Genomic DNA, 24,208 nt, shown 5'->3' on the forward strand with positions numbered 1-24,208 from the left:
TTTGTAATTAGTCCTAATTTTGTAAAATGAGCCAAAATAATAATAATAATAATAATAATAATAAATTTAAGTAGATTTCAATTAAGAAAGCAGATGTTGCCTACGTGCAGACAAGAAAGGGGGAAGATATTTCAAAACAACGCAAATCCAATAAAACTATGACGTATAGACTACTACGATCTATACAATAAGTCTCCTCCATAATAATTAAACCATCATATAGTTGCTACAAAGTGATGAATATTTATTTAATTTAAAACTCTATCAAACAGTTCTTAAGAAACACTTGTAAGACTTGATCCATCGCCAAATTGACTTTGAGCCAAACACCTCCTGAAGGAACAAGACAAAATTCAAGTTCATTCATAAAAAGAACAGACTATCCAACACTGAGAATGAATGATGTGATGAAGTTTCATATGAATGAACTAAGAACAAGATAGAGAAGGTGTGTCCTTGTGTTTTATATGGAGAAATAGAACTGTACAATGCCCCTAATATTAACTCTGCAAATTGATTCTATTTTGACGTGTAAATGTAAAACACTCGTAATTACACCTTCCAACATCAATCTTCTTATCTTCATATATATACTTCTATATTTATATGTGCTTGTTTTGCATCAGCTTCTCCTTTATTTTCTGCTTCCAGGTTTTGGTAAGACATAGAACAGCCTTCTTTATTTTGTTTTTCATATACAAATCCCCTCTTACCTTTTCCTTCGCATTTTCTTCTTCATACTCAGATTCCCGCTTGTGTCTCCATTCTCTGGGCTTTCCACTGTTCGTAATGACTCTTAAATTCTTGAATGGTCTTCCCAAGTTCTGCATACATTTTCACAGAAGAATCTGCAAAGTTATTCAATTTCTCAAAAAACTTAACCAAGCTTGGTCTCAAATGATCAAAACCAGAGATCAAGCTCTCTGATGCTTCCCCTTGTAACAAATTATTCCCTATTGACTCACTGTCATTGTTACCCTTAAACGATGTTAAGACTGAAAGATTTTTTGCAACCTTCCCCTTCCCTGGGTTTTTCTCCTGATGAGGCAAAAAACGGGCAGTTTCAGCTGCCAAATCCTTTATCGAATCTACGACCTCCTTTGTTGGTAATTCGTTAATCTTTTCCAACCAGACACTACATGTAATGTATATAGGGGGTGGTCCAAAAGTTTTGATGGATGGAGTCTGTGCTCTCCTTTTTCCCCTGGATGGAGGTAGAGTCACACATTTGAGAAGCCATCCATCTATCGAATGCAGATACGACTTCTGTGCTGTAATCCACTTCATAAAACTTGATGATAAAGATGCGAGTTCAGTTTCAAGATAAATGGTGTTGTGCCTCCTTGTTTCAGAGTGCATCGAGATTTTCATGTTGCCGTGGTATGATGCTGCTTTGATGATTTGTAGTTGATTCTTGTGGCAATCAAACATCACTTCCCACATCCGACTTAACCTAATCATTACGCCAACATATCAAAATAACTTAATTATCACCAAAAAGATGCAACAAACAGAATCTGCATATTCTAAAATTAATCTGTGAAACAAAAAACAAAGCATGATGACAGCAAAAAAGGACCTAACCCTTCAATTAATTCTTCGAGTTGCGGTTGGAGCTCTCTATCTCGCAATTCTTCAATTTTCTTTGATATAGAATCTATTCTATGAACTCCCACTCTGATTCGGGAATGTAAATCCTTGATAACAGCTCGTGTTTTGTCGATTTTTGGTAGACCAACTTCCTTTGATTCTAAATGACGTAGCATTTTACACTTGAGGTCATACTCTTTCCTGACCATCTCACTAGCCTGTAATTAACAAAACAAAACCTATTTTAAAGACTTGCCTTGACATGCGATGTGACAAATTTCTGAAATCTAAATATGCACAAAATGCAGTACCTTAACTTCATCATAGAGCTTCTTTTCCCATGCATAAAGCCTATCCAAGGTTGAAGCATGACTACCAGAGTTCATGCAGAAGTTCTCGAATAAGTTGCTAGAGTAGTCCTCGACATCCTCTTTTGAGTTAACTCCCAAAGGATTCCTGGATGAAGAGGAACGTGATGATGTCGTCCTATGCCAAGTCAAGTACTTCGTTGCAGTTTGAACCGGCTCTAAGATAAGACAAAGAACGACAACCGATTAATGAAGATATCATAGTGAATAGTTCCAGAGAACAGATTGGATATCAACTTCATTTATCATCCAGTCACAGCTTATCAATACAGAAACGTGGACTCATAAAATATTTCAACTGAGTAACACATGCATCTCAATGAAGTTGGTGGAAACAGGACTAGCATGTTTCAAAGGCATGAAAGAACGAGAAGTAGGCAGCTTTCGTTGCAGCGCATATTTTCATATGCCCATTCAACTAGAAGACTAATTAAGACATAAAAACTTGTTCGTTGTACTTTTCAACCCATTGTGTTTAGCAAAAAGCATCTTAAGAACCAACTAACATAACTCAACAATAAATCAACAATATGTTCCTCTCACTGAGAATGTTTTAAGTAATGATGATGAAAAATGAGAAAATGACAAAGCCCTCTCCTTATTCACGTAAAGCGGAACTTGGAAGGAAGGGAAAACACACACACACCGATTGAGAAGGCATTTCAATTTTCACTCAAATGCAGCAAATATCCTGGTTTCATTTGTTTAGGTTTTAAGAATCAATTAGGTTTCATTTGTTTAGGTTTTAAGAATCGATTAGGTTTCATTTGTTTAGGTTTAAAGAATTAATTAGTAGTACGTTACCACTTACTTTTAGTGCATATTTGTAACCTAAGCCTTCACCTATAGCCATATATACACACACACGTTTTTAAAAATTTATATTTACAAGGGCATCCAAAAGATCAAGCCAGTCTGAACTCTAACTAGCTATAAGATGAGACTAATCCAAAAGAATAAGATTTATTTTATAATTACAAAAAACATAATTACAGAAAAACCTAGTAATTGACACACACAAGAAGACATTAAACCTAACTACGAGTTCCATTTATCCTAATTTTAATTTATAATTTAACAGGTAACATCTATCATAATTAAGATGGATCCCACTCAATTCTTGTTATAGACTGTTATAGACATGTGAAATAATGTTTTGGAAGTCATCAACATTGGAAATTCAGACATTTCATCAAATAAACATTGACAAGTTTTGTCACCTCATGAGTTTAACTAATAAAGTGAGTTTGGACCCCCCAGATCAACTGAAAAGGCTAGGTAATTCATATACAGACTTGATTCATAATATATAAAGAACAAACCAACAAAGGTGCTTATACCTTCACGAACAACACTTGGGTCATCTCCACACGAAAAGCAAGACTTCAACAATGTTGATGATAATGATGGGTCTGCACAGGCGGAAAACCAAACCAGTTAAGATATTTCAGCATGATATTCATGACTCACGAGACAAAGAAAAATAATCTTTCGAACATCTAAATTCTTTAAAAGCAATTACAAAAGTCAGTGATAGGCTGCCTAGCTGATCACTACACAATTTCTCCAAATAATTTAACTGCATAATTTGAAATAAGGAAAAAACCATGACAAATCATGAAGCACCATCACCCCATTAGGTAAATTCCTGATACCTTTCTTGTTTATGGGTAGCTCATATTATTAATTAAGAAATTACAGGAAAATCTATGAAGTTCACCTTAAGCTCAAAGCTTTGAGATTAATGTGAGCACCACACACAGAAGAACAGGGTAAGGTAGAGAGTAAGAAATTACTTTCTTTTCCAGGAAAAATTGGACGTATGTGCAACTTATTTGCTTCAAGCATTCTTGGAACTTCTTTGCCAGATTCAGAAGCTTTTATAAAGAGAATCTCAATTTCCTTCATGCTTGAAAATAAGTCCTTGGGAACAGCTGGATTCTCAATGCTCTCATCCTTCGCAGTTGCTTTACCAAAAACAGATGTTAATGGAACTAATGAAGATGTGGTTCTTAAAGGTGACAAACCAGGAGAATGGTTCTTCCCCTGATTCACTAACTCCGGCTCTGAAGCTACACTTTTCACAGTATGCATAGTAGGAGAAGTATTTGATGCTCCATCATCGTGTACCCTGTTAAAATTTTCAAAACTTCGCACCAAAGTTTCAGAAGCAGGTTCATCAAACTCGTCCTCCGAGTTCTGAGATTCCTCCTCTCCATGTAAAGAGCTCTTCCCTTCTTTATCTCCATATTCAAAATTTCCATCCTCTTCCTTGAAGTATCTTACATCACCAGCATTCTCAAACTCAACCCCTCCATTATTCACACCGTGCCCATCGTGAAAGGAAAATTCATGATTATTTGAAGGAAAAAAGAAATCCCAAGTTCCTTCCTGAGGCGCAGAAGAGCCTTCAAATGATAGTGTTTGAGGTCTTTCAGAGGTTTGAGGTTTGGCACTAGGTGGAGTGTCTGATGAGGTTACGGTTCCAATAACAGGCGAGGGCAATTTTTCTTCAACCTTGTGAGCAAAACTACCCCTGAATTGCATATGATTTGCCTGAAACCTACTTGAGGTAGGAGGAGAAGGTGATGGAGAACGATTACCAGCAGTATCCATATGATGTGAGAAGGATGGAGAAGAAAATGAAAATTGAGATGCAGACTTCTCGGTAAAAGCAAGGGGCTCAGGGGTTGCAAAAGTGGAAGCGTATAAGGGTGATTCAACTGGACCTTCAGGTTGTACAAATATCTTGAGAGCAGTCCCTGTACATCTCAGTGACTGAATGTATTCAGCATGGGCTGTTGCAAGTGAGCATCTTCCATGAAGGGCCTGCTTAACGAACTTCTTCCTTTCACGACACAGTCGCAGGGCCTTATCTTCCTCTAGTTTAGAACTTGAGGCTCCCATATCCGTTGACCTCACTACTGGATATCCCTCTTAGAACAGAACTTGGACGGTACACTCATCCTGAAAATGAAAGTCAAAGATAATATGATAAGAAATCATGTAGCAGCAAATAAAGTCTAACAGCACTAAGATGCTATGTCTTTTCATTTAAATTGTTTTCTTGAATCAAATGATATTAGCAACCAATTTCTCAAACTTTGCACCCACCCCATCAAAACGACTGACAAGAAAAATGGCAAAAGAAACAAAAGAATTCTTAGAAATGTTGTGGAAACTAATGAACAAACGATACCTTACCAGCAAATAAAAAAGATAATTGAAAGAACTTAGAAACTCCAACTCTAAAATTCAATTGCACTCCCCTGAAATTTCTAATGACTATTGTCAAGTACTAGTGATAATCAAACAAGATGTTCATAAATGAAACAGAGAAACTCTCTTAGCTAACAAGATACTTTCCCTAATGGCAGATGGTTCAAAGATATGAAGGAAATGGGCACGCAAAAAAGATTCATGAGATTTCAAGGATAAGCATATAAACGAACAAACATCCCAGAAGAAACACTATAAAATAGAATTTGTAGTGCACAAATCATTGGTTAAGACACGAGTTCTGGATTGATATTTTAGGCCACAAACACAGCAATCGTTGGCCAACAAAAAAAAAAATTAACCAGCAAGGGAGAGAAACAGAACAACTGAATTACAAGGGGAAAACATAAGGATCTAAAAAGATTGTTTTAAGTTTATAGATACACTGATGCTCTATGGAGGTGACAAGTGAGAGAACCAACGATGGAAAAGAAAATAGAAGAGAGCTTCCTTGTTAAATCGTTTTTCATTCAATTTTTTTCCAAAAAAATTAAGAAACCAAGCTAAAGAAAACTAGCAGAGTCGACAAGACAGTGCAAAACAACTTGCCAGCTTTAGCAAAAACATAACGTCTAACATCAAGAACATGAACTACAAAGCAGTGGAGTGAGAATCAAATAGAATACAGGAGAATTCAAACTGAAAGTCGCACAGAACAGCATGAAGAGCAAATAAAGAATTAAACATAAAGGATAGCCAACCCAGACTAAAGAGTAGCAAACAAAAGATATGAACCCTAAAAGGGAGAAAAAAAAATCGAGGGAAGTGATGAATGTCCACGCAGATTCAGGGGAGAGCCACCATAACTATAAATAGAATTTCCCCTGAACACAAAGGATTCAACTCCGTATATAAGAGCATTAAATCCAGATGAACAAATAAAACTTACAGAAAAGCAAATCAAATTTAAAGATAGGGAATATTGGAGAACCAACCAAATTGCTATGTAGAAACAGAGAGGATAAAAAACAATCGTAACCAGAAGGAAACACAAAATAGATAAGATTCAGGGCAACGAAAAACCGAAAGCACACTCACTAGTATCAACAATTATGAGACAGAATCAAGAACCGATCCAAAAATCTAAAACGAACTTCAAAAAGAAGAAAAAGTGCATAAAAAACCGAAAAAAGCTGTAAATTTCAGAACAGAAAAGTGAAAAGAAAGGAATTTGAAAAAGGGGAACCATACCAGAGAAGAGGAAAGCCATGAACAGGAGGAAAAAAAGAAAAGTAGGAAGTTTAGAGAGAAGACCCACATGGTAGAATCATTCAATTCAGAGAGAGAAGCGGTAGATAAGTAGGAGAAAAGGAATTATGTTTAAGAAAATGGGATTCGATTCATTTCGGTTATTCTTTTTTTTCTTTTCTCTCTTTTTTTTTTTTTTATTTACAGAGAGAAAACTCAAAAGATAAACGGCAAGAGAGAGAGAGAGAGAGAAAGAGGAATGAAGAATGTGGGCGGTGGCGTCCATGCAAAATGGAGGAACTGGAGGCTGAAGAGTGGAGCCCTTTTAGTCCTACTTAGCAAAAAAAGGCCACACCTTTTCTCACATCCATTGGCGCGTAATATTCACGCTTCAAAAGCTGTGCTTTAACCTCTAAGGTAACTTTTCCACACTTCTCCTTAAAAACAATAATAAATAAATACATAATAATTACAAACCCTATCTTTCAACTCTTTAACTAAATCTCTTTGTAACTTCCAAATATTACCAAATTTTGTCGGTAAGTATTTGAATTTTTTAAATCCACGAATTCTTTTTTATAAATACAAAATTTTATTAGATAGACAATTTTTTTATATAAAGTAAAACAATCACTTTTTTAAAAATTTCTAGTTTCTTATCTCATTAAAAAAAAAAGTTTGTAAAAATCTACTATAGACATTCAATTGAAATGTTCATCCATTTATTATACACAAATTAAAATTTAGGCATTTGATAATCAATCAATTTTTATTTATTTATTTTAAAATTAAGTCTATAAACCTTTCTTCTAGCTTCAGATGTTTTGCTTTATTATCTGCTTTTATGCTTAAATTTAAAACTAAAAAACAATCTTTAAGAAACTTTTTATTCAAGAAATATGAAATCATGATAAGAAGAGATAAGATAGAATTAATAAAAAAAATAAAATAAAATAATACTTTTGAAAGTTTGGAATAAAATAAATACAAACTTAGAACTAAGCTTACAAATTAAGTTTGATTTACTGTTTTTTTTCCTCGAACAAAAGACCCTCACAGTTTGTTTTCAACTTCTTATTGTGTAATTAATTAAAATTGAAGATTCGGCCTTTTTTTCTTTTTCTTTTTTTTTTTGGTAAATATATAAAATATGGACACCATAATAAATACAAAAATCGATGTGTGTATGTGTTTTTTTTATTACGGTAATAGTCGGCACATTTAAATTAAAGAAAAAAGATAGTACAAGAGTAGAATGCATATTTAATAAGACTTGACAATCATGTTACGTTGGAGTCCTTTTAATTCATAATTAAAATAATAGAAGTGAGAAAAATGTTATTTATTTATTTGTTTATTTTGAGTTAGGAAAATGAATAATGAAATGGAGAAAAGTGACAAAAACGCAATATAATATTCTTTGAATTGAGACTTTAAATTGGGATTCTGTTCAAAGAGGGAATGAAAAGGGAAAAAGGTTTAAAACAGAGGCTGTGGAAATGACAGCAAAGCAAAGAATCTCGAAAGCTAATAAGCCTTATAGGCTATATATATATATATATTTATGTAATGTATGTATGTGCCCTAAAGCTTATGAATTAGGATAGCAAAGCATCCACTCAGATGTCACCTCCTTTTCTACAAATTTACTTGGGGCGGGCCCCAAATAATGAGACCTTCGATATATATATATATATATATGTGATGGAACAAACACAAAATTCATTGTCATTTTGGATTTTGTTGGTCTAATTTGTATTCATTTTTCTATTTGAATTGAATCGAGAATAGAAGATATAAAATTATTGTTTTTCTTTAGTAGTAGGATCCACGAAATTATTGTGTCACAGAGTATGATTCATACGTCCAATCCACTTCCTTCAACTCATTTTTCTCCAACTTCTTGAGTCAAACATCCCTAGAGAAATTTTTTACTTACTAAATCCTTCAAAATTGTAACTACAATCGATAAATGGAAAATCAACATAATAAAAATAACTCAAATTTTTTGGAATATAATGCAAGTAGGGGTTAGAGTTACAGACCTCTTGATCATATACACTTATACCAGTTGAGCTATACTCATTTGGTATAGAAAATTTTCAATCGAATCACAATGACATTAATATTACATAGAAAGACAGATTTAAGTTTGTAACTATATTTTCTTCCTTCTTTTACACTTTCCTACCATCTAAAGCTTAATTGAAAATTATGACTTCTAAAAACATAATGATTTACATAAATCAATTCTATTCTACAAAGTTAAAAGACACCACTTTTCCTTTCATATCATTGTCATTATAACTTCTCTTGAGTGCTGTGATTTGTTTTCACTATTTAGACAGCTTAATCTAGAAGAGTCTGATTGTAATTAGGTATAATCTGTTCTATTCTACGCCAAAGATGAATGAATATATCGACTTTTAACTCTAAATATGGTGAGTTTGATGAGTTTTCAGCATTGAACTGCATATCTTTGCGCAATCCAGAATCCATGATATCATTTTTCACTATTCCGCATAACGTAATTGAAAAGCAAAATTACTGTTGAATAAAGAGGCAAGTTTAGGTTGTTTGGGAAGATACCTATTTATACTCTTATTCTTTGAAGTAAACAATCAGATAGTAATTCTGCTCCACACAATCAAACTATCTTAGGCAAAAAGAAAATTGAATACTTACAAAGGAAGAGCAGGTTCCTTGCATTTATAGAGAACATAAAGGAGAACCAAAGCTACAGTTTAGGGGAGGTAAAAAAAAAAAACTTCTACTTCTGGCTTACGTAGCGTAATGCACTTTGCATTCCGGTTCTGGGTATAAAGATTTTAAAATGACACTTCAAATAAATCTAAATAGGGTGACAATTTTGACACACGACATCAAAAAGTGCAGTTGTTGCACACTTTACAACTCCTAAACTAATAATAGGATCCATGAAACGGTATTAAATTAACAGTACCTCATTCCAAGACCTACCGCTGGCGTGTAGAATTTCGTGTTGCTCTCCTTGTATCTGGAGGAGGTTGGGAAGCTTCTGCAGTACTGTCTTCGTTTGGTCCTAAATCAATATCTACGTTCAACTTGGATTTCTTCCTCTTATGTGATGATGGTTGATCTTGGGTGCGTGTATCCGGCTCATCCACTTCCTCCTTGGACTCTATGTTGGACATTGTAGATTGCCATCGAGTGCCACAACCTGGACAGGCCCTTTTACTCTAATAGTAGTCAATGAAAGAACTATTAGGCCCGAGAGATTTTACTGATTAAAAATTTAAATAGGAGGTACCACATCATATTCTTGTTACCTTTTTATTGGATAACATTTTCTTAAGGCAATACCGATGGACACGGACGGTGCAAACTTCACTACTACACAACTCTGCCTGTGAATGACAAGCCCAACAAAAATATAAATCATCGTGGGGATAAGTTTCTTATCAGTCTCTACAGCAAAACTATATGGAGCTTAGGTTCTTCTATCAGTGGGGGCATTGAGTAAAATAATGCAGCTATACAATTTGAGATAAAATGATAATCACTTTGTAACCTAAACCCGATTGCATTGCTAACATTTATAAATAAATAAATAAATCAAAATGTTCAGATTATCTTATCAGTGTGGCAATTTGGTAAAATAATGCAGCATACAAAGCTTATTTTTTATGTGAAACTGAATTTTCTTTAATAAAGAAGGAGAGAATGAAAGGACATAAAAACAGAGCCCACAAGAAAAGGAAAAAGAGAGGCCTCCAATCAAGAAGAGAACCTTCACACCAGCTTCATTGCACACTTCACATGAAGGTACGTCATTGCTGCGGAACCAACTTCGCAAATCAAGAAACGATCGGACGCCCAAATTTACGAAGCCTTCAGGGGTGCAATCAAGCCACTTATCCTGAGCAAGCTCGGCAATTGTTTTTTCCTTGTGAGATTTTGAGAAATTCTTGAAAGCAGCTGGTATGACTTGGGACTGGGGCCCTGTATCCCCCAGCTGGCAGTTAAAAACAGCAATAGTCAAACAATGCACATGAGTATTATACAATAGAATCCTTAAATATGTGAAGAAGCAGATAAATGCATACATTGATACAAATACAAGGGGCTGGAACGTTTGTCGGTTCTCTTTTCAACTTTACCCACAATGGTGACATTTAGCAAATCAAAAGCCTTGCAACCAAATCGTGTAGAATTTAAAAGCGGCCTTAAACTCTTGGTTTGAAATTTAACAGTTATACACATTCAAGTATCAGAAAAGAAAGAAGTAAAAACAACAAATTTCAGAGTGGCTCCATAGCAAATAATTGAATGCATGTAGAAAATTACTAAAGTCATTCATGCTACTGTCAGACTAACAGTTCCAATATCCCAATTTGATTGATAAGATACGAGCCTTTACCATGTAGAGAACTCTTAAAACTTCATTCTCAATATCTAAGTTTAAGAAAAATGAAGCTAGCATAAAATCATAATTCAAGAATCTATAAATGGTATAATCTAAATATGAGTTTATACCCTTGTGAAATTCATTCCAAAGAAATCTCTCCACAAGAAACGTGAAAAATGTGAAATGTTTCTGTCCACAGTACGTAATACCACATAGTAGCTGAAGGTAGTCATATACTCATATTTATAAAGCAAGAGACCAGAGAAGCCAAGTTCAGTTAAATGTGGAGCCGACTTTGACAATGGACTTAAAAAGAATTCTGGCATCACACTTCAGTAGATTGGGCTAGACAAAATGGAAGAATTGGTCAAAGACAACAAGAGAAACCTGATTTTCCAGCTGCAGATTAAGAGCAGAAATATTTGATATTCCACCTTGAGCAGATGGATCTTGTGCAATTGCTTCAACCTGACAAAGCAATTCCTTTTGTTTTTAACAAATACTGCAGCGACAAAAAAAAAAAAAAAAAAAAAAAAAAAAGCATGTAATGCAAACACTAAGCTCCCATCGTTGACTATTAAGTTAACAATCAAATTTCTGAAGAAGCTACCCCTCATTCCTCTCTCAAAATTCTCAGAGAGAGTTGGCAAATGAGTGGTCAGTTGAGTGGGAATGTTTAAAACAACTTAACTGAATATGGGCTTATAACAGTGATAGAATAAACAAAATACTTGAGTTACAATTAAAAAATCATTACAAGAGATGAGAAACATTTTTTTTATATCCGTAAGTGTTCAGACCAGCTTATGCACACCTCGACTAATCTCACCGAACAACCCGCCTAACCTTACAACATTTGGATGTCAAGAAAACTCATAGGAAATTAATTCCTAGGTAGGTAGCCACCATAGATTGAACCATGACCTCTTAGTGAGTTATTAAGACTATATCTCCCTTTTTTAGTATGAGATGAAAAACATATAACATATTTCAAACAATATAAACCCAAGATGATCAGAATTTAGAGGGCATCTTTCCACTTATCATTTGTAATGCACTCATTGATAAGATCATTATATTTTGGAGGCTCTAGGCGGGGTGCAATCTTCTTGGTTATTGGGTTGGAAATGAGCGTCCAGGAAGCCTCCTATACTTTGCAACAAACTATTGATAGAATTATGTATCCCATTTTTAGATTCTTTACTCTCTTTAGCTGCTTTATAGCCGTTTTTCTTTTGACAGTCGAACAGTTAATAGAGAGTTGTTTGCAACCATTTGGCTAATACGGAGGTTATCTTTTTCACATTTTTTGGAATCTCACGTTTGATCCACTTGCATACATTCACAGCCAATCCAATAAGAATAAAGACGATGACAACTTCAATATCTTTATTTAACAGATATCTGATCGATATCCAAATCTGAACTGTAAATACGGAAGAAAAGGTTGAAGAACCTCACGATGGCTTTAAAAAAGGCAATCTGTGGAACTGAATACTTTGTTCCTAGCTTGGATTGGTCGTCAGATACATTATTTACCAAGCCATAGTAAACACGTCCATCATATTGGTTTCTGCAGCCTCTCAACTCAAACTGAGCAAAAGAAAGTGCTTTATTTATAGTCAGGAGGTAACTATTAAAAACCTGCTGGTCATTATCTGCACCGAAACAAACATTAAACATACATAAGCTTTCACCATCATCCTAAATAAGTAGTACTAGTATATTGTTTCCCAGAAAATTATCAATTAAAGATGTTCTTCATTTAAAATGGCTAAAGCTATTGATTAAGGCAACGGCAAATACAAAAATTTGTTGACGGAGACTTTATAGTTAAGGAAAAATAATTTGAAAAAAAATGTAAGGACTGGGCTTGAACCTAGGTTTAGAGAGAGACTGGAGGACAGTGTTAACACTGAGCCAGCTGCTGTTTCTAATATTATTTCAGTATATAAATAGAATAAAGTTGAGGGGGCTTGAACCCCTGAGCCTACACTAAATCAGCCGGTGGATTAAGGATAGAGAAATGTCTATAAGAGTGTTGATTATCGCCTTTGAAAACAATAAATTCTATATGGGTCAACCTCCGAAGAGGATAAACAATTCCAACGCGTACACGGATATGAACCCATATTAAATTTCTTCCAATAAGTGGTTTCATTAGCATTCCCATTTGATTACAACAGTAACGTGGCATTTGCATAGAAATTTATGAGGATTTAAATTCATTTGTTAATAAACGCATACTACATCGTTTGTAAGACAGAATGGAGCAGGAATTCGTAGGCTTAAATCATGAGCTTGGATAACGAACAGAATATATATATATATATAGAACCTGGAGTCTTTCCAGTGATTCGCTTGAACAGCAAATGAAACTGATCCTCTCTGAGAGGGCCGCGAGAGAGTAGCGATTGAATGAGAGTGTGATGTCTCCAACTCAGTTCTGGCATTGTGAACCCTAATTCAGAAACAACTAAATGTTCAAAAGAAAATGAAAAAGGAAAAAATAATTCAAACAAGGGTTCTTCAATTGGAGCAAAAGTTTAGAAGAGAAGAAGTGAGTTTGTGAGGAAAATTGTGAGAGAGTTAGCCGGCAGTTCACTGAAGTTTGGGGAAGGATATCATCCTCTTTCAAAACGGCGGGAAATATCGCCCCCTCCCTCTCTAATCTCAATTAAAACTCTTTCTTCTTCTTTTTTTTTTTTAATTATTATATTTCCCCACCCCAACTTTTCAAAATTGCTTTGCATTTTTTAAATTTGGAATTCCTAAAATCCATATTTTCCAATTATTTTATTAAATAGTTTGGATTTAAATATAAATTTTCAATCAAATGGTAATATATTAACCACATTCAATATTATTAACAACTTATTTTCTAAATCAATTCAAATATTTTAAATTTATTCTTCACACTATTTTAAGTTTAATTTTGTAACTAGTTACGAAAGGGTCTAATACGCTCAAAAATCTAAATTTCTAACTATTCGAGATTAATCAACTAAATACTTTTAACTTAGTTAATTAACATTCGATAACTAAAAGGATTGTCTATAGTTGTATTTTACTCATTGGGTATATATTTTATATCAACATAAGTTAAGTTTCATCGATTGTTCGTAATTTTGGTCAGGTCAAATACTGTTTTATCCCAAAATTACATCTTATTCATTAAGGGTTAATTGATAACAATTATTTTAAAGTCCAACTAAATCTTTCTTACGAATCAAGATGGAATAACTTATTCAAAAATTTGGAGTTAGCACTTAATGGAGACAACAACCACTTCATTACCATTTTAGATCCCAATCTTGGTGTTTTTTTTTTTAAAAAAAAGAATTTATATTTGAAGAGGTAGTTTTAGAATGTTTACGAAAATTAGTAAATAATATTGTAGGAAGAAAAAAATTAAAGTAACCTAAAACTGCAATTAAAAGAGGAATAAAAAAAGAAAAAAGAAAAGAAAAGAAGTTTGTTTAAGTCTTAAGATATTTTTTTTTCTTTCATAATTCCCATCCAAATCGGAAACACAAAATCCAACGGTTCCCACCTCAAATAAAGAAAAGAAGGGAAAGGAAAAACCCTCCATCTTTATTCCCACACCCTTTCTTTTTTCTTTCCTTCTCCCATTTTTGCTGCTCCGGCACCACGCTCCGATCACCCTCCTCGCCGCTGCCTTTTCTCTTTCTTCTCTTTCTTTAACTATCCCTGTTTCGACCTCACGCCGCCAACTCTGTGGGTGAATCTTTGGTGCCAAGGCTGCCATAGGGCTCGCCTCTCCTCGCTCATCTGTCTTCTTCCTCCTCTTCTGCGTACGGAGCTTCTCAATACCATCTTTATTCTCCAGCTTTTTGGCTACTCCCTTCACTCCTAACTTCGATTCCCAATTCAGGTGATTTCTACTTTATTTTTCCCACAAATCTTGGTTCGAGGTTACTCCCTTTAGATGCTAAGTTGAAAAAAATTGTGTTATCGCTCCTTTTCTAGGCTTAATGCTACTTTCGGATTGCTGATTATTTGATCCGGTAGTAGGGTCTTCAGGGAAGGGAGAGTACGGGTCCAAGGGAGGACTATGGCCGTAACAGCCCCAGGGCAGCTCAACGTGAACGAATCTCCTTCTTGGGGATCTAGAAGTGTCGACTGCTTTGAAAAACTGGAGCAGATTGGTGAAGGCACTTATGGGTCTGCTATTTGTGCCTATACCCTTTTCCGCCTTATTTTATTTATCCGCTGCGGTAGTCATTTCTTGTTGGGATTTGAAAATCTTTCTTGGCTCTTACTTTCCAGTTTCTTGTTATGTCATACCTCCTTGATCGCTTCTTTTTCTTTTTCTTTTTTCTCTTTTTTTTTTTTGTATATATGTATTTACTGATATATTCCTCCATGCCCTTACGTGGTTGGGAAACAATTCTTGTGTACCAGAATTTGAGTTATGAAATGAAAATCGAATCGAACACAAGCTTGCATTTTTTTTTTCATGTGTCTCATATCAATTTGTCGGCTTCCCACGTATTTGTATAATTTTGAAATGCGTTTTCATTGAATTAATGCTTCTGGTCGAAGAAGATGATAAGAATGCAATCTGGAAAAGACGCCGTTTCAGTTCTGAACTAGTACTGTAACATGATAACATCTTTCTGTCTACATGTTGTGGTGTCTTATTGACCTCTGTTTCTTAGATTGAAAGCCGTAACATGTTGAAACACATACACATAGATAGATAATGGCAATGGACTAAGAATATTAAAGATCTTTCAACAAACACCACATTGTACCATTATTGATCACTGAAAGTATGGTCAGACTAAGTAAAAAGAAGTTTCCTTCCATCAAACCAAACTCTCCTGGACTTAACAGCTAAAGGTAATAATGTTCTATATAGTTCCTTAACTACGTCCAGTTCCATTTTACTTTAGACATAGCACATGTTCTAGGCGTGCAATAATTTCCTTGAAGGTGGGTTCCTCACTTTGATATGAATTATATGCATGCTTCTGACTACAATGTTCATGGCAATCTGAGAACTTCCCCTTGTCTAATTAAACATTTTAATAGCTTTTCTGTGCAAAGTCAGTGATCGGTTATCTTTTCTTGGTAGTTGTAGCAGTTGTTTTTATAAAAAAATGTTTGGAGTAATTTGTGGTACCATTCTTCTGTGCTTGCAGTCAAGTTTACATGGCTAGAGAATTGAAAACAGGGGAAATTGTTGCCCTGAAGAAAATAAGAATGGATAATGAGAGGGAGGGGGTATGCTTCTTATTCACTTTATTTTTTTCCATCTTGCTTAGGTGTATGATAACAAGAGTGATCATACAAGAATACTGAAATTTTTGGTGCTGGTTTTTATAGACTTGAAAATTGAAAATTTGAAAAATGTATGATCACTTTGTTTAAGTTGTAGCCTCAAGATGGCTTCTCTACGTCATAACTCTTCCTGACAAGGAAAATATTTCGTTAGTGTTAAACTTCTATCTAAGCTATTTGCTTGTTCTGTGATGTAACGTTCAGTTCATTTGTTCATGTAGTTCCCTATTACTGCAATACGAGAAATCAAAATTTTAAAGAAGCTTCATCATGAAAATGTAATCAAGTTGAAAGAGATCGTGACATCTCCAGGTACAATTTAACATTTCACCTGCTTTGTTATGACTTATACTTAATGGGTTTGCAGGTTTTTGCCCCTTTTTATTGTTATTATATTTTTACAATTTACGAGTGTTGGGATGTTTTCCAGGTCCTGAGAAGGATGAACAAGGGAAGCCAGGCATGTGCTCTATCATTGTTTGCAGCATGCCTTCAATTCGATATATTTCATTTTAACAGAATTTAGTTGTATCAGTACAAACTATCCTTCTTAAATTGTAGTGTAATGAATGTGCTGTGCAGATGGTAACAAGTACAAAGGTGGAATCTACATGGTTTTTGAGTACATGGACCATGATTTGACTGGCCTGGCTGATCGTCCAGGGATGAGATTTTCAGTTCCTCAAATCAAGGTATTAGCCAAAGAGATTCTTCCTCTTCCTCTTACAATAGCTATTTATGGTACATGAGCATTATGGCGGCTGTGTTTTTTTTGGACAGTGTTACATGAGGCAGCTTCTCACAGGGCTTCACTATTGTCATGTAAATCAAGTACTCCATAGAGACATAAAAGGTAATTTGAAGGTCAATATTTATGGATATCTCCTTTCTTATTCTTTTTTGCTGCCTAGTTTATCATTTTAATTTCTGTGCTGCAGGGTCAAATCTGCTTATTGACAACGAAGGAAATCTGAAGCTTGCAGATTTTGGGCTTGCCCGATCATTTTCTAATGATCATAATGCAAATCTAACAAATCGTGTCATTACCTTATGGTACAGGTATATAGCTCTATTAATCATGAAAAGTTTTACTTTAATTTGTAGAAACTTGTTCTTATCATATCATCTACAGTTCTCTGCATTTTTCGTACATACATTTATTCTTTCAACTTTCAATCACCAGAAGTGTGACTTTCAAATAAAAGGATTTTGGTTGCACATAGTTTTAATTACCATTAACTTACAGGCCTCCTGAACTGCTGCTTGGGTCGACCAAATACGGGCCAGCTGTAGATATGTGGTCTGTTGGCTGTATCTTTGCAGAGCTTCTACATGGGAAGCCAATATTCCCTGGGAAGGATGAGGTATGGGCTTTTCGGGCAATTTTTATACTTAAAGAAAAGTAGACTCAATATTGTCATAATCTGCCCTTTTTCATATTTATTTTGATTGTTTGAGTGAATTATTACCTGTACACAAGGTCAAACTTCTTTATCAGGCACGTGGAAATATAATGTGGCTCAAACAAATAATATAGTTTCAAAAAGCCCTTGAGCCGTGGTCCTAGGGCTTCTAAAAAAATTACTAACCCTCGATGGGAAACTCTTATGTTAAGTTTGATGTTTTTTGCTTCCACATTTCTATTTCAAATCTTGATTCCTGCCCATCTCTATGATTCTCTGTCCTTCCCCAAATTTGCTATCAAGTTTAGAAAGTTTGAACCTTGTTTGTCTGCAAGTTCTATATGAATATCATGAATATTTATTTTTACGTATATATACATCTAAATTCATATATATATATATATATATATATATTTATATGTGGTGCCCTTTTGAAATGGATCTACACCCTTTTCTGCACCTCGAGCTTTAAAAGTTAAAAAGCCTCAAATTGTCTAGTTCTTATGAGCTTGTTAAAACAGGCATTCTTATGCCCTTTTGTTAATTGTTGTAGCCGGAACAATTAAATAAGATTTTTGAGCTGTGTGGTGCTCCGGATGAAGTAAATTGGCCTGGGGTTTCTAAAATCCCTTGGTACAATAATTTCAAACCCACGAGGCCAATGAAGAGACGTATTAGAGAAGTTTTCCGGCAGTAAGTTCAGCTGTTGTTTTACCTTTTTAGTGCGTTGCAGTTCATATCATCAGCCTAATATTTTAATTTATGGGTTTGATATTTTTGTTTGTAGTTTTGATCGTCATGCTTTAGAACTGTTGGAGAAGATGCTTACACTTGATCCTTCTCAGGTATCACTTTGGTCTATCTTTTTCTCTATCTGTTTTTAATTTTTGATATTTTTGGTATAGATATTGACCACTTACAGATCAATATAATTTTGGGACAAATCGTAAATGCAAAACTTGCTATTACAATTTAGTATGATGTGCTGCACCGTCCTTGGTGGTCGCATGCGTAGGTGGAACTAATGCTCGTGTAGGGGCTATTTGGGCCCTTGGTTAAGAAAGGAAGAAAAAGAAACTACCATAAGAAGTTTAGTTTTATTGTGTGCTATTCAAATAATTCTTGAACCCCATGGGCAGGAATATACATTCGTAGACTGAGTGCGCAATAAGACAAACTCGTGAGTGACTAATTATCTAATGCTTTTATTAGTAGTGTATGGTTCAGAACCGTCAATGTCTATATTACTGTTAGTATAGTAACACATATACCAAATAGCTATGGGGGATGTAAATATATATTTAGGCAAGGGTCCGGAGGCTACAAAAAGCTATTCAATATATCCTCATCTATTACTATTTGATCCATATTCTGGGTTTCTTTATCTGCATCCTGACTCTTGCACATCTTTTTCACTATAAATATAGAGGATATCTGCCAAGGATGCCCTAGATGCAGAGTATTTTTGGACAGATCCATTACCTTGTGATCCTAAAAGGTAAGTAGTTACTTAATTGGCGCCATATCATTTACGTTTAATCTTCAATGTATATCTAAAGGTTTTCTTTGTATCCAGTTTGCCCAAGTATGAATCATCACACGAGTTCCAGACAAAGAAGAAGCGCCAACAGCAACGACAACATGAAGAAACTGCAAAGCGACAGAAGTTGCAACACCCACAGCATGCACGCCTTCCACCTATTCAGCAGTCTGGACAAGCACACGCACAAATGCGACCAGTACCTAACCAACCTATTCATGGGTCTCAACAACCAGTTGCTGCAGGGCCTAGCCATCATTTCGGAAAGCCTCGTGGACCTCCAGGTCCTGGTAGGTATCCTGGTGGAAATCCCCCTTCTGGATACAACCACTCAAGTCGTGGTGGTCAAGGTGGTTATGGTAACACACAATATGCTCAAGGACGAGGTGGTGCACCCTATGGGTCTGGTAGCATGTCTGGTGCTGGTCCTCGGGGAGGAGCTGGTGGTGGTGGTGGTTATGGCGTGGGGGCTCCAAATTACCCACAGAATGGTCCATATCCTGGTAGTTCTGGTACTGGTCGTGGCTCTAATGTGATGGGCGGAAACCGCAACCAACAATATGGATGGCAACAATAGTATGATGGTAATTGCATTTGCCTTTTGGGGAGTGCGTAATTGGTCAAACATGCACTAGGCTTTTCCAGCCTCCACCTCCTTAGTATAATTTATCACGCCAGAGATGAGTTGGCAGCACCAATTAGCATAGAAATGGTTAGAGTTAAGCCATTGGTTCTTTTAAGCTGATTTCGTAAAATCAATGTATGTACGAGTGGATAAGCTTTTCCTGTAATTTTTCATTACAATGTTTAATAGAAAATGAGAAATTAGGTTCTTTTAGTTCTGTTCTTAATAGATTAGATCAATTGTGAACAGTGAGTACAAGCGTTTGCAAAATATTCTTTGTTTCTTATAGCTAAACCTTCCCGTAAATGAGATATCTAATATTTTGGCAGCTCATCAGGAAGACTGAGAACCGTAGAAATCATAATGTACCTTCAGAGTTCTTTTTTTTAATTGAATGTTTTGTTCTCTTATAGTTTCTAGTTTTTGAGTAGTCTTGTTTATTAGGGGCATGTTCTGAGTGATCTTGTTTACTTCAATTGATTGTGCACATTTTTAATCATATGCCGTTTCATAATCTTTCATATGGAGACTCACAAAGGTCTATATATAAATGTAACTGTGTTGCATACATTTCCTAGGGTGTACATTCTACTTGAAATATCCACAAAACTTGTACAGCGCACATCTTGTGTAGTAGGTAAGACGTGCATTTGATGACAAGTGAAACAATTCGAGACAAATTATGATTAAAATCTAGGTGGAGTTCGTCTGATGGCATGAGCATTTGGGGTCCCCAAAACATCCTTTGCAGCATGTAGTCGTTCCAATTCGTCGAGAACTTCGGCCATAGATGGCCTGTTTTTTGGATCCGTATGAAGACAATTCAGTGCAAGCGAAGCTGCAGCTTGTGCTTCTTTTCTTGAATACTGACCGCCCATCCTTGTATCCATGATCCTCAACATTCGCTTACCATCGCTTAGGAGTGGTTTGCCCCAATCTACAAGGGTCTCTTCAACTCTACCAACTTTCTCTTGGTCTAATGCACGCTTGCCTGAGAGAAGTTCCAGTAAAACAACACCAAAGCTGTATACGTCACTCTTAGGAGTCAAGTGACCTGTTTTAGTCGATCAAACCATCACCCAGCAAAGTTAGGGATGAATGCAGTACCCTTGCATTAATGCATCATTTCCTGAATAAAAATATCTTTGTTCTACATAGAAGAAAAGAAATGAATTTTGGCCAATGTGTACATTTCAAACGTCTTGAACTTTTGGATGGTCATAATGTAGTATAAAGCTATTTCTCTCATCATGGATCCTGGTTTCTTTTCTGCCTCTTAATTTTTAGTTCAGTAATTTTTACCAAGAGAGAATAAATTCAACCATTTCATACATGAGCTAAGAAGAACTAAATAGATTTGGTACTTTCTGAAATTCAATATTTGGTTTTACTTCGTCAATTAAGAAAACATTAAAGGATGAAATAAATGAATTCTGCCAACCTGTTGCTACATATTCAGGGGCAGCATAGCCTCGAGTTCCCATCACCCTGGTTGAAACATGAGTCTTGTCTCCTGTAGGCCCTTCTCTTGCTAAGCCAAAATCTGAGAGTTTCGCATTGAATTCCTTCAAAGGAAAGACAGAAAGAGAGAGAGATGAGTATCTTCAGAAGGGATTTTCTTCCCGTTGACAAGAAAGAAAAAAAAAAAACCACTCACTGAGTCAAGCAGAATGTTGGAAGCCTTCAAATCACGGTAGATAACATTAGGTCGAGAACTGTGTAAGAATGCCAATCCCCGTGCCACGTCAACTGCAATATCCATTCGAACACGCCAAGAAATAGGTGTAACACCTTCTGTAAAAGCAGAGGAAGGTGAGTATTATTACGAATTCCCAGATAAAAATACCGATACTAGACGTTTGTTAGATATTGGCAGCCTAAGTGCCACTTAAGATGTTGCCACTATAAACAGCCTAGCTCCATTGATCGCCGGGGATCAACAAAAAATTTCTTCCTTCAGTCATGCTCGGTATAAACAATGCTTCAATGACGAAAGTTCCTTATAATGCATTTCTTAGACAATTCTTAATTTTTAATAGCTAGACTTGAAGTGCTATAGATTGGAGGAGGAAAACGCTAATCTAGATATGAATAGAAGGCAACAGCTTTAAAATTGAGCAAGAGAAGAAAGTTGTTGAAGAGGTGGTGATGGGGTTGCATACTTACTTCTAAACAAGTGATTTTCCAGACTTCCCTTTGGCATATACTCATAAACTAGAAGTCTGTTATCAGATTCTGAGCAATAACCAATGAGCCTGACGAGATTTTCATGGCGAAGCTGGCCCAGATAATTCACTTCCGCCTGAAATGATATGATTCAAACAAAGTTAAGGTGAATTATCTGGAAAACATATTATGATTAATAAGAGAATTCATAGTTTACGTACAAGCCATTCTTTGTAGCCTTGAAGGCTCTCTCGCTTGAGTTTCTTGACAGCTACTACAATTCCAGTTCCAGGTTTAGTAGGAAGATAAGAGTGCTCATCGATCCATCCTTTAAAGACGCATCCAAATCCTCCCTCACCAAGTAAACTTTCACTACGGAAGTTCTTGGTAGCATTCTTGAGATCAATGAAGCTAAAAGATTTGAGAGCAGAGGCACCGGACACATCAAATTTCGGTTTGATGACAGGCACACTAGAGATAAGATTTACAGTTTTCGAACTAGAATTGATTGATTCCACTTTTGATTTACTATTTTGGTTATCCGTTCCTGCCATGAAAAATGATCCAGTTGAGGAAATCTCAACATAAAAAAGACAATAAATTCACATCCAAATAACACAATACCAAATATAAGCTAGAACAATATAAATAGAAATGTTAGTGTATCCAGCAAGTAACTTAACAGCAACAGACTTTAGAAATTAATATAAGAGAACCGAATTAGAACAGCATGAAGATCTGATAATTGGCAAGAGAATTGCTTCCTTTCCAATCGCATTGCTATGAAAATTCACAATAATCTACCGATCGCGGACAAAAGTACAAAAATGGATGGGAAAGGAAGAGAAGAGTTCACCAGAAATAATGCTTGAAGAAGCATGAGCAAGCTTAGCAGGTTTAGCGCAGCAGATTCCCATGATGATAACAAGGACAGGGAGGAAGAATGAGATGGGAAAAAAACAGGGGGGGAAGGGGAAGGTCAAAAGACTGAATAAATACATATAAGGAAGAAGAAGAGAGTGTTCCTCAATCATCAACATCTCTCTCATCCAGCTTAGCTTCAACAGTCAACGAAGAAGTTCAACGTTTGAATAACTCAAAGCTAGAAGGAACTCCATGTTTCCATGTGTGTTAGATAATGATAATTCCAAAATTCCAAGAAGATGGGCCACCATGAAAATTGAAAACTGCCTCCAATTTTTGTTTGAATGCTGTGGTTATCATTTCTTGAAAATCAAAACAAAAAAAATCTGCGTTGAAATTTCAAAACACTAGGGAGGTGGTGGCAACGGTTCAGTCACGCCACTAACTTCTTCCCTTTTACTCTCCCGTCATTGTCATTCCCTTTCACAATATCACATCGTTGACTTTTCCTTTCCCCTTTTATTTTTTCCTGCTAAAGTTCCATATATATATATATATATATATGCATGTGTATGTATGTATATGTATGTAAAATCTTTTCTTAGTACAATTAGGGATGACTGCGGTTTAACCATAAATCCATTGTTCATTAGCATACACCCGATAATGTCAGCTGAGCTAAGTTTTAATTTTTTTTTTTTTTTTTTTAAGTTTGCTGCTTAACAATTTGTAATTGAAGATTTAAATACATGATAAATAAATTAGATTAATGTTTATATTAACATACTTTCTTTTTCTCTATCTCCTTTTATTTTTTAATTAGAGTTCTTTTGAAAAAATTAGAAAAGAAATAAAAAATCAAACAAAAAATTATACTTTTAGTGCTTACAAAATAGAATAACAAACTCAAAATCTAAAGATAAAACTTTGTTTCTTTAAACTTAATAACGAAAGAAAAGAAAGAATATTAATACAAGTCACCGATTCACCTAAAAATTTAAGATAGTGTTTGAAGGATAATTTACTTTTACATATCATTAATATAAATAAACAATATGTACATTCTCACGTAAGAATGACATGATTACAACGTTGTTATTTACAAACCTTTAAAGATGATAACCTTTTATTCCTATGCTTTTAAAAATTAGTCCTTCTCAATTTGGGCTAAAATAAATATTATCTTTTGCTTTCACACTTCAATTTCCAAAAGATGATTTTAAAAATAAAATCCAGCCAACTTCTCAATTTAGCAACATAAATTAACTGACAAACTTATTTTAATCATCATTTGACTTTCCCAGTCATCTGAAGAGCAAGAGAACAATTTTTTTGACTCAATCAAAGCCAAAGGGCAGATTTAGCCAAACTTCCCAACCTTTATTACATGTACATGTGTTTGTAATATACATACATATGTCTATGTGTGTGTGTATATATATATATATTTATTTATTTATTTATTTATTATTTTTTTGAAGTACATTTTTG

The 24,208-nt window shown here is 35.1% G+C and overlaps 4 protein-coding genes across 14 annotated transcripts; 1 reads left to right on the plus strand and 3 right to left on the minus strand.

The window, feature by feature from the left end:
* Positions 1–129: 129 nt before the first annotated feature.
* On the minus strand, positions 130–6,821 carry LOC103491612 (protein ROLLING AND ERECT LEAF 2). 7 transcript variants are annotated; one of them, XM_051085003.1, is made up of 7 exons: positions 6,429–6,703; positions 3,755–4,925; positions 3,299–3,370; positions 1,902–2,116; positions 1,585–1,808; positions 714–1,453; positions 130–333 (listed from the first exon to the last, which is right to left on the minus strand). In XM_051085003.1, the coding sequence occupies exons 2-6, from the start codon at positions 4,863–4,865 to the stop codon at positions 742–744; spliced, it is 2,334 nt and encodes a 777-aa protein (XP_050940960.1). In that variant the 5' UTR covers positions 4,866–4,925; positions 6,429–6,703; the 3' UTR covers positions 130–333; positions 714–741. The 7 variants fall into 7 exon arrangements, with proteins under 7 accessions (XP_050940960.1, XP_008449860.1, XP_008449863.1 ...); XM_008451638.3 differs by lacking the exon at positions 130–333 and having other exon boundaries at positions 391–1,453; positions 6,429–6,821; XM_008451641.3 differs by lacking the exon at positions 130–333 and having other exon boundaries at positions 391–1,453; positions 6,496–6,684.
* A 2,285-nt stretch (positions 6,822–9,106) lies between these two features.
* LOC103491611 (uncharacterized) lies at positions 9,107–13,502 on the minus strand. Its single transcript, XM_008451637.3, has 6 exons — positions 13,151–13,502; positions 12,274–12,470; positions 11,200–11,280; positions 10,195–10,419; positions 9,734–9,811; positions 9,107–9,643 (listed from the first exon to the last, which is right to left on the minus strand). Exons 1-6 carry the CDS (start codon positions 13,263–13,265, stop codon positions 9,401–9,403), a joined length of 939 nt encoding a protein of 312 aa, XP_008449859.1. The 5' UTR covers positions 13,266–13,502; the 3' UTR covers positions 9,107–9,400.
* Positions 13,503–14,338: 836 nt separating this feature from the next.
* Positions 14,339–19,900, plus strand: LOC103491610 (cyclin-dependent kinase C-2-like). Of its 5 annotated transcripts, none has more exons than XM_008451636.3 (13): positions 14,339–14,707; positions 14,803–14,997; positions 15,981–16,062; positions 16,341–16,431; positions 16,550–16,579; positions 16,702–16,811; positions 16,900–16,972; positions 17,058–17,178; positions 17,366–17,483; positions 18,076–18,215; positions 18,310–18,367; positions 18,950–19,020; positions 19,099–19,900. In XM_008451636.3, the coding sequence occupies exons 2-13, from the start codon at positions 14,888–14,890 to the stop codon at positions 19,637–19,639; spliced, it is 1,545 nt and encodes a 514-aa protein (XP_008449858.1). In that variant the 5' UTR covers positions 14,339–14,707; positions 14,803–14,887; the 3' UTR covers positions 19,640–19,900. The 5 variants fall into 5 exon arrangements, with proteins under 5 accessions (XP_008449858.1, XP_050940962.1, XP_050940961.1 ...); XM_051085005.1 differs by having other exon boundaries at positions 14,845–14,997; XM_051085004.1 differs by having other exon boundaries at positions 14,848–14,997.
* A 276-nt stretch (positions 19,901–20,176) lies between these two features.
* LOC103491609 (probable serine/threonine-protein kinase PBL18) lies at positions 20,177–23,445 on the minus strand. The gene is made up of 6 exons (XM_008451635.3): positions 22,710–23,445; positions 22,075–22,400; positions 21,854–21,989; positions 21,345–21,481; positions 21,129–21,252; positions 20,177–20,741 (listed from the first exon to the last, which is right to left on the minus strand). Exons 1-6 carry the CDS (start codon positions 22,900–22,902, stop codon positions 20,374–20,376), a joined length of 1,284 nt encoding a protein of 427 aa, XP_008449857.2. The 5' UTR covers positions 22,903–23,445; the 3' UTR covers positions 20,177–20,373.
* Positions 23,446–24,208: the final 763 nt, after the last annotated feature.

This window comes from Cucumis melo, chromosome 5 (genome assembly GCF_025177605.1).
Source record: "Cucumis melo cultivar AY chromosome 5, USDA_Cmelo_AY_1.0, whole genome shotgun sequence".
Classification (NCBI taxonomy): domain Eukaryota; kingdom Viridiplantae; phylum Streptophyta; class Magnoliopsida; order Cucurbitales; family Cucurbitaceae; genus Cucumis; species Cucumis melo.

Excerpts from the sequence above, each read along its gene's own strand:
- LOC103491611 (XM_008451637.3), bottom strand. The coding sequence starts at position 13,265 with ATGCCAGAACTGAGTTGGAGACATCACACTCTCATTCAATCGCTACTC. Across the intron at positions 12,471-13,150 it reads AATCACTGGAAAGACTCCAG|ATAATGACCAGCAGGTTTTT; the intron begins GTTCTATATATA and ends GTTTCGGTGCAG. Across the intron at positions 10,420-11,199 it reads ATCTGCAGCTGGAAAATCAG|CTGGGGGATACAGGGCCCCA; the intron begins GTTTCTCTTGTT and ends TTTAACTGCCAG.
- LOC103491610 (XM_008451636.3), top strand. The coding sequence starts at position 14,888 with ATGGCCGTAACAGCCCCAGGGCAGCTCAACGTGAACGAATCTCCTTCT. Across the intron at positions 16,432-16,549 it reads AGAGATCGTGACATCTCCAG|GTCCTGAGAAGGATGAACAA; the intron begins GTACAATTTAAC and ends GATGTTTTCCAG. Across the intron at positions 19,021-19,098 it reads TTACCTTGTGATCCTAAAAG|TTTGCCCAAGTATGAATCAT; the intron begins GTAAGTAGTTAC and ends CTTTGTATCCAG.
- LOC103491609 (XM_008451635.3), bottom strand. The coding sequence starts at position 22,902 with ATGAGAGAGATGTTGATGATTGAGGAACACTCTCTTCTTCTTCCTTAT. Across the intron at positions 21,482-21,853 it reads GGAAAATCACTTGTTTAGAA|AAGGTGTTACACCTATTTCT; the intron begins GTAAGTATGCAA and ends CTGCTTTTACAG. Across the intron at positions 21,253-21,344 it reads CCAACATTCTGCTTGACTCA|GAATTCAATGCGAAACTCTC; the intron begins GTGAGTGGTTTT and ends TTTCCTTTGAAG.
- LOC103491612 (XM_051085003.1), bottom strand. The coding sequence starts at position 4,865 with ATGGGAGCCTCAAGTTCTAAACTAGAGGAAGATAAGGCCCTGCGACTG. Across the intron at positions 2,117-3,298 it reads CCCAAGTGTTGTTCGTGAAG|AGCCGGTTCAAACTGCAACG; the intron begins GTATAAGCACCT and ends GTCTTATCTTAG. Across the intron at positions 1,454-1,584 it reads CTCGAAGAATTAATTGAAGG|GTTAAGTCGGATGTGGGAAG; the intron begins GTTAGGTCCTTT and ends CGTAATGATTAG.